The 16,018-nt window shown below is 37.4% G+C and overlaps 2 protein-coding genes across 4 annotated transcripts; both read right to left on the bottom strand.

Moving 5' to 3' along the window:
* Positions 1-768: 768 nt before the first annotated feature.
* On the bottom strand, positions 769-7,641 carry LOC135640342 (probable ADP,ATP carrier protein At5g56450). Its single transcript, XM_065154682.1, has 2 exons — positions 6,910-7,641; positions 769-1,453 (listed from the first exon to the last, which is right to left on the bottom strand). The coding sequence occupies exons 1-2, from the start codon at positions 7,249-7,251 to the stop codon at positions 836-838; spliced, it is 960 nt and encodes a 319-aa protein (XP_065010754.1). The 5' UTR covers positions 7,252-7,641; the 3' UTR covers positions 769-835.
* LOC135640335 (uncharacterized) lies at positions 1,313-15,552 on the bottom strand. 3 transcript variants are annotated; one of them, XR_010497277.1, is made up of 10 exons: positions 15,378-15,552; positions 14,962-15,080; positions 12,160-12,242; positions 11,868-11,989; positions 10,965-11,129; positions 9,713-9,806; positions 8,486-8,660; positions 8,198-8,324; positions 7,814-8,070; positions 1,313-1,453 (listed from the first exon to the last, which is right to left on the bottom strand). XR_010497277.1 is itself a non-coding variant. In XM_065154668.1 (8 exons), the coding sequence occupies exons 1-8, from the start codon at positions 15,538-15,540 to the stop codon at positions 8,292-8,294; spliced, it is 954 nt and encodes a 317-aa protein (XP_065010740.1). In that variant the 5' UTR covers positions 15,541-15,552; the 3' UTR covers positions 8,116-8,291. The 3 variants fall into 3 exon arrangements, 2 of the variants coding, with proteins under 2 accessions (XP_065010740.1, XP_065010733.1); XM_065154668.1 differs by lacking the exons at positions 1,313-1,453; positions 7,814-8,070 and having other exon boundaries at positions 8,116-8,324; XM_065154661.1 differs by lacking the exons at positions 1,313-1,453; positions 7,814-8,070; positions 8,198-8,324 and having other exon boundaries at positions 8,365-8,660.
* Positions 15,553-16,018: the final 466 nt, after the last annotated feature.

The following is a 16,018-nucleotide window of genomic DNA, read 5'->3' as shown; positions in this document are numbered from 1 at the left end:
AAACCATAATGACTTAAATAGTTTATCACCAAAGTTATAGGGGTTAACATAATTTTTTTTAAACTTAAATTATATATATTATTATATTAATAATTTATTATGAATCAATTTGATACATAAATAAATTCTAATATCAGTTAACTCAAAGAAGGATTTATAGGTTATATTTTAAAAATATATGAATTATTTTAGATACGAATAAATCATAAAATTTTAAAATGATACATAACCAAAATCACAAGAGCCAAAATAGATTTAACCCTAACAATTATATGTCAATATCTTATATTTTTTTTATTAAATATAAAAATTTAGGATCATCTAATCATAAACATAAAAAGAAAATATTCTCAAAACCACTATAATCACATATTTTAAAAAACATAAAGAAGGGCTTACTTGCAATGAATGAAAAATTTGAGCATTGGTTATAAGAGTCTATTGATAGTGAAGATATAACAAAAACTTTTGGCGAGGCATTCATCAAAAGTCAACCAAATTTATAAACAAACTCACGTTATATACTCGTTCTCGTCCTAAAGTTTGATCATTATGTGTAATTTAGAGTCAAAAGGCAAAATCGACAGATTTAACTTTGAATGATCCAAAATTAAATAGGTACCTAAATCAACCCTTTTTATGACACCAATCTATCAGAAATAATCTACTTATTATTTTTTTTTAGGGGATCACTAATAACACGTCAATCTAATATCGAAATCTCTGCTGTATATTTTGAGCTATCAAAAGCAAGTGTCGGTGTCGATGTGTTGTATCATCTGCTTTTTCTGTACTCTTTGATGTGAAAAATGTGGTAAACTTACAGCCTTCCCTGTCAAAACCCACCCCATTTCATCAACTTCTTTACCTCATCATACAACACCAATATAGCAGCAGCACCAGTACTCCTGAACATGTTAGAGATTGCTCCACGGTAAAATGAAGTTAAACCCTCAAACCTATAAATCTTCCTCCAACAGTCTAGAGTGCTATGATACATTGGTTTCTCCATTCCAGATTGCATCATCAACCTCCTCCTTATGGTATCAAGTGGATACGATATGAGACCTGCCATCGTTGTTACAGCTTGGGCTGTCACCCATCGCTTCCACAAGGCAGAATCTTCTGGGACGAGAAAATCCTTGGCCGTGTCAAAACCACCAAAGTATAGTCCCCGATGGACGATCATTCCATGAATCGAGGCAGGTAGGCCTCTGTAGATGCCTCGAATGCCTTCTTTCTTGTACGTGGTTCGGAGGAAATGGGAGATGCCTCTAAATTGCCGGGAGTCCCTCCTGCCAACATCAGCTGCAAGCCGGGTATGGGCTATGTCCAGTGGGTAGATGATGACCAAAGTTGTGCAGCCTGCCGCAGCCCCTGCCATGAAGTTGGAAGCTGCAATAGACACAAACCGATCTGCCTCTCTTCCCTTCAATATTGTCCGGTAAGCATCCTGAAAGAGTAATATGTTGGGAAACATGATAAACTATCAGCTGGTATATATTCTTTCTGACAATAGACCGTATCGTTTAAGCTAAACAGCACAAGAAAATATGGAGAAAGTAAGCAGATACTTTGAGAACATAGAGAATGACCAAGCTCTCATTCTTATAGAATCGATCCATAGAACCTTCAGAACATGAAATGTAGTTCTCTGCAGCAACATATAGAATGATAACGCATGATTTTAGAATATTGCAGTAGTTAGTATATCACCAACTTTGTATGGTAGGTGACAACAAATACACTTCATTATTTTGTATATAAACATACTATTTATCTTTGCATGCAACCTTTCTATTTGGTTCAAGATCTATGGGGGTACTTCAATATGATACAATATATACACAATCTAGTATTGAAACAAAGAATAAAAATTTTCAGTTTACCAGCATACTTTGATTCAATGTGTATACTGTGCACCTCTATATCATAGAGATAAAACCCAGACTAGAATGGACCAGCCAAAATGACTAAAAAGAATCAATAATCAGACCCTTAACCAGTCCAATTTACTAATTAGACTATTTGAACTATTGTAATACCATCAACTCTTTATTTATTGTCAAATATATCTAAATTTGGCGTGGGCATTCAAGCGTTTTAATTATTAGGATACAAGAGAAAAAAAAAAATTGTTACTCTCTCGTCCCTTTAACATGTCTACTCTCTATCATTGCCCTAAACATCATCTTTCATTATATTTAAATTTTATTTTTTAAAATATTATCTTATAATTTCTAATTTTTAAATATAGAATTGTATTATTCTGGAAATTATTAAACCTGTGTTTGACCAGTTCAACTGGCAACCCAAGATTTGACTGGATCGATGTCCATTCTTGTTCTCATACTACATGATGGGATCCTAAAATACCAGCAACTACAGTCAAGTACCAGTTAATGTTTGCATCCATGCTTAAACCAAACTAACCACTTCATAAGTAATTTACAACCTATCTTGCCATACAGAACTTCTTGACAATTATATTGGTCCTCATCTCTGGAGATTTAGCATGATATCAACAATGCAAACCTATTAATAAATGCTTGTGCAAGAAATGAGATATAAATATGGCAATGGGAGATTACTGAAGTGGCTCTGGAGGAACAAAAAGAACAAAAAAATTCCCTGGTCAGTAATTACAGTTTCCATATAAACTAATTGCTATCTTGCAAGCCTAATTCACTAATGGCATCTAATGTTCATCTTACCTAAGATCTAATGTAACTTGTATATCTCAGAAGCCAAATTCACCAATGGTATCTCATTTTCATCTCTCAATCAGATGCAGTGTAGGTGTGGTCTTTTTTTTTGTGGGCAATAGAGGAAGATCCGGGGAATGCCCAGGTAAATCTCATCTTTCAAATAACAACCGAACATGTCCAATATTTCAACTCCTTTTCTCCCTTTCTCTGACTCTCATAATGTTTTTTAATTCCCTATGCTAGACATCTCCATGTGAAATCTGAGAACATCAGAAAAGTATACACTTGTAAGGGATATATATCTCTTAATCATTTCAATAATCCTTTTCTGATTATTCCAGTAAGACTGAAAGTGTAACAGATATGGCACTATACAAATATAATGCATGTTCTTTCTTCACTATGAAAAATGATAATCAAGAATTAGCAGTAGCAAGATAAATTTTAGTGCTTTTCATCATCAAGTTTCAGTAATTCTACCAAGGCTCCAAGGACAAAACTTAGCTGGCAGAAAAACTAAATCTTTTTAATGTTGAACGATCAACAATCCAACCATAGTTTCAAGCTTCGGACCGGCATGTAGCGGCCTGACAAGAACTGGCACTCAAACTAGTCAAAATCTCCAGCCTATTGTCCACAGCTGTTTTAACTGTCAACAGCAGACCTTCCCACTCCTCAGCCTTCGCCTTCTCCTCGTCCTCCTCTCCATCTCATTCTCCATTTCCTCCTCTCCTTCTGCTTCTCATTCTCCTCCTCCTCCAACATCGTCAACCTCTTGTTCACATATGTTTTGTATGTCAACAGCTGCCCTTCCTACTCCTCAGCCTCCTTGCTTCTTATTCTCCTACTTCTCCTTCACTTATATGTTGGTACATATGGACCGTACCGATCCCTGGGTCCGGTATCAAGATTTCAAACCATGAAATCAACCACTCCGAAGATTAATCTTAAGGTTTAATTATGAAGAATATCTACACCTCAAAAACATCTAATGATAATATGGATTACCAACAATCATTGTTGTTAAGTTAAAAGGGCATATAATTTTGCAATTCAGTTGTATTGGAATAGACCCCGATGGAAGCTCAAAGATAAATTGGATAAACTTAGTAGCTTCAGTTCACCTAGGCATGAATGCATATGAAGTACTGAGCTTTTAGTAATGTTAGAATAGAAGATTCCAAGATTGCAAGAACTAACTTGACTGTGACACTTGTAGGTATCTAGTCTCCTAAATCCGAACAGCAATCTCCTCGGCTACAATCACACTTAGGCATAAAACAATTTACCTAAATTGTTTTATGGTATCTAGTAGGTATAAAACAATTTACCTAAACAATCACACTTGACTGTGACACTTGTAGGTATCTAGTCTCCTAAATCCGAACAGCAATCTTGTCGACTACAATCACACTTAGGCATAAAACAATTTACCTAAATTGAGAAGCCAAATTGTAGATCAAGGCATTACAAAAGAATTATAGATCAAGGCATCAACTAAATTGAGAAGCCTGGTGGGCAACAAAAACTAACACATACAGAAGTTTCTGATGGAAATGATGAACTCCGGTTCTGGCATTCTTTCTTATATGGTCATGTTACATGAAGCTAGCTCACTAGCAGATGGTCCTACTAAAATATGATATAACACACTAAGTTAGCACATCAGTGAAGTCATTGGAACCATTAAGCCTGACTACTGAACCTGAAGGAAGCTGAGCATTGAGACGGAAGCATAACCATGACAAATTTGACTATTGATTCTGAAAGAAGCTAAAATGGAAGCATGCCACAGTTATGTTATCAAACATTTGTAAATGCAGAAGACAAGGAATAATTGGTGATAGACCATAGAACAGGGAAGTATCACTAACGAGGAATGGAGAGCAGCTACTTCAGAATGTATTATGTTTGAAGGGTAAGATCAAGATTCTTAGATTTCACAAGCATAATTTTGTCAGTGTGCAAGAAAGAGCAACTGCTCTAGGTCCAAGAAATATGCAATAATGAACAATAAGACCTGGTCTAGATTTAAGAAATGTAACAATTCACAAGTACATGTTACACTTAGCTTGATAACAGTAGTTGCAAAAATACAATTTGTTTACAGATGGTTCAGGAATTCTATGCAGAATTTAGATACATATTTAAAATATAGAGATTGAAATTTTGATCTGAGATACAACAATCATATGCAAGGTTTTAAATACCAGACAAACTGTTATGTATTGGCCAATATTTTTCGATCTGGTCATCAATACCCAAACAAATATAGCCTGATAATGGTGGATGTACAATTCATTTCTAAATTTTATTACTTTACTCACCTGTAAAAAGCGGTATGAGTCAGTAAACCACACTGTACACTGTGTTATTTTTAATACCAATGAACTACCTGCTTTTAGCTCGTTCATTTTCCTAGTATCTCATTCTCCACCTTACACTTGAAAAGACTAATGAATCATCGCAATAGGTGAAAGATAACAAAATCAAGATCCTATAGACTAGGACTCATCTGTTCATGACATCATTTTGGTCCTTTATGTGAACGTAACAGAACCAGGAGAAGCTGTAAACGAATAATGTAGGTAATAGGTGGCAAATGGGCCAAAACACAGATAGCAATGTCCAATTTCAATTTGGAAACAATATTATACTCAAAATTGGTTTGGTGCCATTATTAGGTAAAACAGAAAACATGGCATCGCATCATGAAAGAATTTATGTGGATAGTATCTTACTGTAATTTGTAAAGCCAAAATAGAATCATCAAAGCATTTACGTGGATGGTACCCAACTTAATTAATAGGATTGCCATCTATGGCACGCAACATTTGCCATATCGGCCAAGTCCTACAGTGTACATACTGAAGTCAGATGGCTACTTAAATTAAGTCTACAAATAACACCTTTGTAGGTGTTATACAAAGTGCATACATTCATTATTTCCAAAGAGGACTCAACGATAGGTAGTATGGCTGCTTCTTGTGAGTTTTCAGGACCAACTGATAGACACTTTGATCTATGGTTCTTAACCTAAAGTCAGGTGGCTACTTAAATGGAGTATACAAATAACACCTACTTAGTGGATCCTGGTTATACTTTCTTAGCAGAGACACTATTATCTTCCTTGGCTAAACTTTTACCATTCTTTGCCCCCCAAAATCAGTCTTGCCTCTGTTTATTATTCATTGTTTCATATAATGGCAATAAAACCCATCATGTGTTCATGCATGTTCATCTTATTAATTCCAATTTGGCATGCATCCCTGGAAATAACAGTTGTGCCATTTCCTTCCATAGTTTACAAGACATTTTCTGCCTCTGTTTGGCTAAGCTGGAACATAAGATGCAATTTTAGAGTGAATGCATAGTCATGATGGGGCTTAGTGTTGTCAACAAGCATGAAAGCATTCATGTGGATAGTATCCTACCATAAGTTATATAGCTGCAATCTACTGCCTTTATCCTAAGGCTAAAGTATATCAAAGACCAGGTTTAAACAGTACATTGGATCACTCACACAATGCACATTACATTCAGTCTTTGCTGAGAGAAACTGAGATAGGCAGTATTGGAGTACAGTCAAAAGTTTTTAATGCTTTACTGGAAGTACATTTAACAAACACCATCTAGGTCCCTACATTGTAGTCTCAAATGTATTAATCAACAACCAGTTAGCAATTCCTGGTCAATTTCCTAGTATAGAAACCCTCATTATATGCCTCAATCGTTCAATCTATCTTCAGTCTGTTACTCATTACATATAGCTGAAGGCAAGAAAACTTTTGGTGTCTTTCTGGATGTGCACTTAGAGCTTCAGGTTTGACATGCATCTGTGGAGATAACAGTTTGGGAATCTGGAAATTGAATTCCTATTCAGAAACCTCGCAAGAGCATGTGGATCATGGTTTTGGTTTATCTCTTCGCATGCAACCTAAGAATCTTTCGTGCCCTTCTTAATAATAACAACAGTTCTAATGATGTGGTTCAACAGCATCCACTCGGCGAAAAGATGCGATCAAGCATCAACACCACAGATTCGCTCCATCAGGACTCGTCAAAAGTTGACCAAATGAAATCAATTACAGTAAGGCATTTACACCCATCGCCCCAAATCGGCAACTATTACCCTATCCCATCGGTTTGGGGTTTGGGGGGTTGTTGGGGTTGAGGTGGAGGAGGAGGAGGGTGTACCTACCTTGAGGGAGAAGTTGAGAGCGACGGAGGGGTAGTAACGTAGGACGCCGGTGCCGTTCCCGCGCCAGAGGGAGAGGACGCCTTCCTCGCGGGCGGTGCGGGAGATGCAGTCAAGCATGCCCCGGAAGCGGCGCCCGGGCCCACCGGCATCGTGGAGGAGGAGGGCGGCGTTGCTCTCCTGAGTCTGGAGCAGCAGCTTCGCCCGCTCGATCGGCGCCACCACGGTGTGCACGAACCCTCCCATCACCGCTCCCGCCACCACGTCCCTCTGGAACTGCCACACCCACCCTCTCTTCCACCCTCCCCCATCGCCGTCACCACAACTACCACTGGTCGACCCCATCAATCATCGCCACCTCATATATACTCTCTCTGTCTGGTACTTTTCGCGGAAGCTTTGTTCACTTCTCTCCTACCTCGCTCTAATTCTTCAGCGGGCGAACGAGAGGAAGCGTGTCCTCTCTACTCTCTTTCTTGAGGCGGCTACCATTCTACGTTCTCCAGTGGTTATATAGAGAGGGCGGAGGTGGCTATCACGTGGCATGCACGTGAAGTAGTTGGAACACGAAGCACGCAAACACTATGGAGAATTCAGTGCAATCAACGCTCAACTAATTGGGAATTACACGTGGTTGTAATTCGCTTTCCATAAATTTGGTCCGGGAACTTCAATTTTGGTAGATGCGAGAATGTCGTATCAGCGGTCGTGTTCCAATATGGAATTGATTCCCTGGGTTGTTCCTTCTTACCGTGAGCACTCTTTTTGGGACGAGCGGCTCATGTTTGTTTGTGAGCTTTACGTGATGAAGGTATTTGATCCTATAAAGAGTAGCCAAAAGTAAAGGAACGGCGGAAGAGAGACGAAACAGGAAAGCCAGAATAAAGAGGAAAAGTGAGAACATTACACATTACGTGGGGAAGGAGACGGGATGATCGGAATAAAGAGGACCGTGTACGTTTCCGCTCGCTGCGTTCCTTAACTTTCTTTCTCCATTCCATGTCCGAGACGTGAGCGAACTGCAACCCTGCTATTCTGAGGCCGACAGGCAACTCCCTCCCTGGTTGATGCCACCAATACGATGACGACATCCATCGTTATCACTCTTCTCTCTTTGCTAAAAGAAGGTTGGCTGACCAACCCAAAGCAGTAGCAGGATCCGAGCTAATGGACAGAAAAAGAAAACCCATACATGAAATAAATAAAAAATAATTTTTAAGTGTCTCATGCACCTCGAATTTTTAGATTATGCAATTAAGGTTTTAGCAAGAAAGGTTAGAAGTCCACAAACCTCAGCTAAAGCCAATAGCAACATGCTGGAAACTAAAATTAAATACCAAACATTATCATGGCGGATTAATCTCTTGCACAAATCCAACAGAAATTTATATACTTCTCATTGTGTCAGCGTCTTCCACCTGTAGATTAACTCTTCGTCACAATAAGCACGCTATCAAGTGCGGTAACATATTATTCTGAATTATTTATAAGCTCCTATAGATAAAAGCTTCATAAAATTGGTATGTGTACTTTATAATCTAGAAAATACAGTTCTATTTTCACTCATGCCTAAGAATACCTGATTGGATTTTAGGAAGTCCAGAACAACTGAAGCCAGTCCTCCCTGATGTGCAGCATAAGAATGGTTGGCACCTTCCATAATATATAGCTTGTGATTAGGAATGAGCTTCGCAAACTCCATTGCATCTTCCGACGGAACAATTTCGTCTTTTGAACCATGAATAGTCAAGACTCTGAAAGAAACATCGACTGTTACAATATATGAAAGACTAAATATTTTAGTGTGAAAACTAAAGAAACTCCAATTAAAAGGTCAAGGAGTTTCTGGAACCTGCTATATGATACAACCTGACAGCTTGCAAGATAAAATTAGATGGTGCAATCTTGCAATTTGGAAGACAACTTTTTCAGTCACGTTAATGACTTGATTTACCTAGGTTCTTCTTTAGACCCTCAAAAAGGACTGTAACAGCATTATATTTAGTCATCGATGAAAACAGACACCTGCTTATTTTTGGATGTTACATAATTACATTCATATGAGTAGAGTAAAATGTGGTATATAAGTATAGTAAAATGTGTTGCACAAGACTCAGGGTCCAGGAGGATCAACATATGTATTTTCCTAGATTAAAACTCTGGTAGTCCAGATCAGAAAATGTGACCTTACTTTATGACACCAGGGCTCACCAAACCAACATTTTGTAGGGTCTTCGGCAACACAATCCATACTCATAAAAGGATATAGGAGAAAAGAAGAGAAAAAGGTAAACCATAAAATAAGTCTGTAAGAACTGCGAGGGATGACTTGTTAGAGGTGGTGCTACATCTTGGAGAGCAAGATTTTATTATAAACCTTAAGATATCTCGTAGTGCAGGTCAAAGCAGGTGCTGGATCTCAACCAAGGTTTGACTTCTCGTGCCGATTGGCGGTATGGCACGTGATACATCAACACATGCCAATGGGGACTCGGGCGATCCATGTCTGGGTCGCCTGTTAGACCGATACATATCGCCTATACCGTACCAACTTGAGTGGTACAACAAACGTTGATCTCAACCACTGCAATATTAGAAAAGCTACACTAGTGTGGCCTATAGGGACCTAACTGCATCAATTTGTCGAAAACCTCACATGGTACAACTACTCCATGATAGCCTTCCCTTAAAATCACATCTTAGAGATGATCAAAAAATGATTTCAATAAAAAATATATGTTAGGAGGTAGAACCTTTCCCCCTTATTTAGAAAACGTAAAAAGAGCATTAATGAAACATATCTAACCTGCATTCTTTGTCAATGGAATGGCATGCTGCATGCATATCAGTGTCTAGTCTATCTTTTAGACTTTCTTCAGTAACCCGATACTCAACTTTTCCTGCAGTATGCTCAAATATGGATCCATAAATATAACCAATCATTGACAACAAATACATAACTTAGATCTACATGATTACCACAATACTTAAGCTAATTGATAGAGGTGAAGCAAAGAAAAAAAGAACAAAATAACTACAAAAATCTCAATAATCAGGATCTAGTAGCTATCTAAACTCAGAGTTCTAGAAGAAAAAAAGTGTTGTTCTGTAAATACAAATTCAATCATTAACTTCTTATTTATCCCTTGGAAAGCCTACACCAGATATCTTTGAAGCAAACAACTGCTAGACATTACCAATTTCTTTTATGAATCTCAAACATCCACAAATTTGTTTCCATTCACATTTTGCATTTCTTCTCTCTCACAAGGTTTCTCTCTCCTAAACCCTACAAAGCGTTCATGTAGTTAACAAACCATTATATCAATTCTTGAATCACTGTTGTGTCTCTCTTGACTTTTTACAAAATGCAAAAAATATAAAGAACGCAACACAGTAATCTTTAAGCAGATGAGACATGGCACTAGGCATATGACATTTTTCTGGTGCCAGTTCAGATAAATGCAGTAAGAAAGTTATACAAAGACGAGTTGTAAATCAGATAACAAGCCTCTAAAAGCTTTAATTGCTCAACCTGGAGAAAGAAAACTCAAGTTACCTCATTAATGAATATTAGACTCTAGAACAAGCTTGACATGTAGCCCTATATTGCATAACTTGGATCATGTAACAATAGGATTCAAATATATGATATTATTTTTTTTCCAAAACAATTTTTCATGATTTGAAGCTTATAATGCCTAAACAACTTTTATCTGATTTCTCAAACATTAATTAGTTAGAGTGACATAAACAAACTTCACAAAAAAACTTTTCATTATCATTATCTGGTATCATCTGCATAAATCTCAGGATGCTTTATGCATAGGAGTTGTTCCTATCTTTAGGTAGAAATTTATAATTATAATTGTTGAAACCACACATAACAACAAGGCATACAAGGGACTCATTGTTTTCTTTCCTCCAAGCAATGATAAAAAATATAGCAGAAAGCAGCATTAATAGGAGAATAAAAAAAATAAAGTTTGTGAAAGAAATATGGTTCAGAACTATACTCATAACCCAATTAAAGTTTTTTATTTTACTTTTTAGCATACCTGTCCTATCTTTCACATCAATAAAACCATCTTTCTCGATTCTTTGCATAAAGTCTCTCCCTAAGCGACCTTCAATTCCTCTATCCAAGGCAAAGCGACCAGAAAGATTTATGACTGTATGGACATCATGATACACAGAAGCATATAAGAGCACCACATTACCCCCTGTAAGAACAATTTTAGGTAAGTAAAGATTTACATGACACATAAGGGAATGAACATCTATCTCATCTTACATGATGCTCTATTCTCGAAAGAATAAAACATGTGTGTAAACACTAATGAAGCTTATTAAGTTTATCCAATATATGTGGAATATTTCCAACATAAAGTAGAAAGGTATTCATCCCAGTAAATTGCAAATTTTGCATAAATTTTGAGCAGAAATGCAAATAAAAAGGATGGCCCATTAAACGAGGCTCCTGTCAAAGCATACAAGCTTACTCCCACTGATAGAAAGGCCGTTTCTATGACTGGGACCTTAGTCATCATGGTTGCACAGAAGCATCTTTCTATGGCGCCAAGGCTTGCCCTTGAAAAAATTATGTTCATGCAATGATGTGCATACTAGATCCTCAACAATAATATTTGAATACCATCTGGCCTTATTACACTATACTCTTTAACTTTCAATTCGGAGATCTTTACAGGAATGACATCAGAATGGATAACCTGATTTTGTGTAAGCAATAAGGAAACTCATATCAAGTGTAACTGATGCAGTCTCCAGTCAACAGCTGGGTTGTAGAGATGTTCTGCTGCTCACATGTTGGAGCCATAGGGTCAAGTACCGACACACTTAAGTGCACATGAACTTGCATGAAAAACAAAATCAAACAAAAGGGAAGTCCAATCTACACCAAAAAAAACTCAGATACCAGTATATGCAAAAAGTACATTTACCTTTACTGTGCCCAAGAATAGCACTTATTTCATACTTTTGCTCCGAAAAATATAAGATCACAGAACGCAAGTCTTCGGCCTCCCTCCGGTAGTTGCCATATCGGAAGATACCATCACTTTCCCTGGAATTCATCATTATATGCCTAAATAACTCTTAACTCCGACTACAATATTTTAAGTTCACTTGTAATGAAGAGAAAATGTAACTCCCAGAATAGCCAAGTACACTTGGAAACATGAGAAATAGGATTTAAGCTTCCGACTACATTGCTCTGGAGCTACCTTTACATACCCATTTCCGGCAAAATCAAAGCGAAACACACTGATCCCTTGACTTGTCAATGCAGAAGTAAGGTTAAGAAAGATACTCTCATCCTGACAATAATTGAAAGCAAATCAATTTCATTATGAAACTATTATACTTGCTTGCATACAAGTGGAAAAAACAGAAGTATAACTAGATCCATGGCCTAAATGCAGAGTTATGTGTAAAGCATAATACAAATTTGAAACCAATCAGAAAATATGTGCATGTTATTTGAACAATACAAAACAATCAAATGAATAACTTCAGATCATATTATCAGCTAAAAAAATCATTTTCTTGGAAGCAAAACAAGGGGTGGTACCACCTTTTTAAACAGCTAAGGCTGCTAAAAGATGTTAGATTTGCTTATTGCAAATAATTCAGCTTATAAAAGCTTCAGTATTTCAAACTAAATTAACAATGAAGAATCATGTCCAGATCCCACAACAGAGAAACAGTTATGAAGGTTTTAATCTTGCACCTAGGTGATAAACTATTATCAGTTACAAAGATAGTATACGATACTCTATTCAGAAGTACTTAACAACAGATGGATAACAATAGTATATATCATGTGAACAAAATATAATGCATAATGACTGAGTTACATAACCTGCAAACCAACAATATCTTTCACATAATAAGCACCTTATTACTACAAAATTTGTACTCTTATCAATATGACCTGATCAAGATTTAGCTTCATATTGAGTTTAATTAGATTAAGGTTCAATAAAAATCATGGCATGAAAATTAATCAACGAAGCAAAAAAAACTAAAGTTCTCAGCTGATTGTTCCCTTCTCATCTTATCTTTTTCCTATTTGTAACCTTCTATCTCCTCAATACCATAATCTTAGTCACCCTTGCTCCACTTCCAAACAATTTGACAACTTTATTAAAATCAGTCTATGATATTTGCAATCATAAGACTGTTGCCCTGCACAAATTTGCAAATGGCTTCTCCTCTGTACTAGTGACAGGCAGTGAAGGAGTACAATAAACTACCTTCCTTGATCCTTCTCAAAGCAACTCACATGTCCTCTTGATCATAACAAGGAGTATGCAGCCACTTCTAGTTTTTGTTGGAGAAACACAAATGGGCACAACTCCTGGGCACAAATGATATCTGGTAATTGGTTCTCTCCACAGATGGGTATGACTTCCTTCTGTCTAAGAGATTCATAATACCTCCAAGGGTTTTGTAGTTTTTGAAGTTGAGAAACATAAGAAATGGAGAAAACCATGGGCCTTCTCCCTTGTTGGTAGATTTCTGTAGAAACCCCCACCATTGGAGGTGATTCAAGCTATGATGTCTTGTTTCTCTTTGGTCATCCCCTCCTTTGGTCTTGGATATGGCCAAAAACTTGTTTCTCTTTCGGTTTAACACTAAGGATGATGCTATGAGAGTGCAGTGATAAGGGGAAATACTCTTTATTTGATTCTTTGGGAATCAGATTTCCAACTGTTGCTTAAAAACCTTAGCTCTGCCCAGTTTGGACCATCTTCCAGATTTACTTTTCAAATACTAGAACAGTGAGTCTATTTTCGGTATTGCTTCCATATTAGGACATCCCTTAAGGCTGGATAATTGGTCTTTTTTTTCCATGAAAGATGCAAGTTTGTGAGAATCTGCACTGAGATGGACCTAACAAAGTGTGTTAGCAGGGGATATGGATTCGTAGACCTCAATAAGGTATTATTTAGATGGTTTATATGGAAAGTCGCCCTCTGTTTGCTTCAATTGTGGTCACATAGGTCACAGGATTAGTGAGTGTGTCCTAAAAGCAATATGATGATGAGCTCACCACTGGAGAAAATAAGGATTTCTAACCTTCCTGAGTAACCTATTCCTGAGAAAGAAGGCTTCAATAAGGTTCAGGGGGATTGTAGGTTGGAGTTTAGTGGAAAAAAATTATAAGGAAAAAAAAAATTCACTAGGGATTTGCTTAAGCCAGTGAATAAGGCGGAGTGACTGGTTTAGGCTACCAACGTGCAAGCAAGATCACGTGATAACCATGAGGGATCTGCCTCAAGATGTCACATCGATAGTCAACCATTGCCTTCTGAATTCTCCTGTTCCTACTATGGATGCTGAGAGGGATAAATTGAATAAACAAGGAATATAAGACAAATGTTGACTGCTGAACCTTCAGCAGGGTCAGGCTCAAGGTAAGCATGGTCTAAATGGTGGGCAACCATACTGACCAAACAAACAAGATACATATGAAAAGTAGACAATGGATACACAGTAAAATCTTGGCAGATAAAGCAAGCATTAGAATGGTAAAAGATGTAGAGAATGTAAAATGAAATTAATTAACCATGTCATGAAGAAGAACAAATTTGAGATGTATGGACTCTGAAGAGAAAACATGAGGAAGCACTTAATAAAGAAAGGTGTCCCTTATGTCTAGATGATCACATGCAAAGGCAGGCAAGAAAAAGGCCAATATAGATGGAAGTTGTGAGAAAGATTAAGAAAAACAAAGCATAAAAGAAAGTGCTTCGAGATCGGTGAATATGGTCCCAAAACTATGCTTGTGTTTGATCTTATGGTGATTAAGCCACTTATCTGCAAAACTTGGTACCATCGAAACTAGAGATCTGTATGGTCAAGACTTGATAACAAATTAAATAAAAATGAGAACCAGGATCTATTTGACAACGTAAATTAGCCATGTTGCCAAAAGTAAGATGGGAATATGTTTTTCATTAGTGCGTCTTCACCAACGTCGGAAGCTAATAAGTTGACCCCAAATAAGATTAGCAGACGCATAAATTCTACCTTCGAAGACCGAAATCCATGGCACAAAATCACAAGCTTCTTGGATCCAGCATCGTGTAGCACCCCAACAAGCTTTTCTCCGTATTTGTTCAGAATCTCTACTCTTGATTGCGATGCCTCTGCAACACGAGAGCACCTTGCGATAAGCACATGGAAGAGCAGATTCGGTGGGAAGATGCAACCAAGATGGATGATCGAAGGGATATCAAGACCACAAACCAAAGATAATCTACGTATAAACGAATGGAACACAAAAGCATCCTCGTAACGAGTGTATCCGCATATGCTAGGGTTTCCTTTAGTCAATTGGGTCTCTCCGGAATTTTTCTAGTAAAATTTATTCAAGGGAGTGTTGATATGTGATCAGAATCACTAAATCACCAACATTCGTAAGGAACGGGGGAACAGCATGTTACCTTTTGCGGAAGGAAGCCGCTCTGCCATCCTCCGCGCACGAGACGACGACAGCGAGTGGGATTCTCTGCCACCGCGGTAATGGGACGAAGAATGGTTGGGGGCAAAATTAGCTAAATATTGCCTTCTTCCACTGGGGTGAGATCCGCCGTTCATTTTCGCCATCAAACTTGTTAGGCAGATAATTGATCGAATCGGCGTCTTCGTCACCGAGTCATCACGAGAGCCACCAGCTTTTACACATCGGACACTGCTCACTCTTTTTTAATTTTTAGATTTTCTCTGCTGTATATTCGGTTCTTGTAATAGTAGATTATCAACATGCACATCGTGAATTGTGATTCTCGTGAATAATCTTAGTTTTTTTTATTATTTTTACCAATGTTTTTTTATACGTATGACGATTTCACTGAATATGATCTGCTGTTCGTGTTGAGCACTCAAACAGAAAGTTGTTCAAACCTCTTCTTTTCGACACCCAAAAGTAATCTCGGAAGCTAATACCCACAGAAGACGAATACCATAAATCCCAACGACGGATCGCAAAAATAATTTCAGAACATCGTCAAACAAAATGTAAAAAGGAAAATTGGAGAACATATAAAAAAAAAAACACTTATACGTCCAACAGATTGAGACAGAA

Source organism: Musa acuminata, chromosome BXJ1-4, assembly GCF_036884655.1.
Source record: "Musa acuminata AAA Group cultivar baxijiao chromosome BXJ1-4, Cavendish_Baxijiao_AAA, whole genome shotgun sequence".
NCBI classification, from domain to species: Eukaryota; Viridiplantae; Streptophyta; class Magnoliopsida; order Zingiberales; family Musaceae; genus Musa; species Musa acuminata.
Note: the sequence above shows the minus strand (reverse complement) of the source record. Positions and strands in the feature narration are given on the sequence as shown.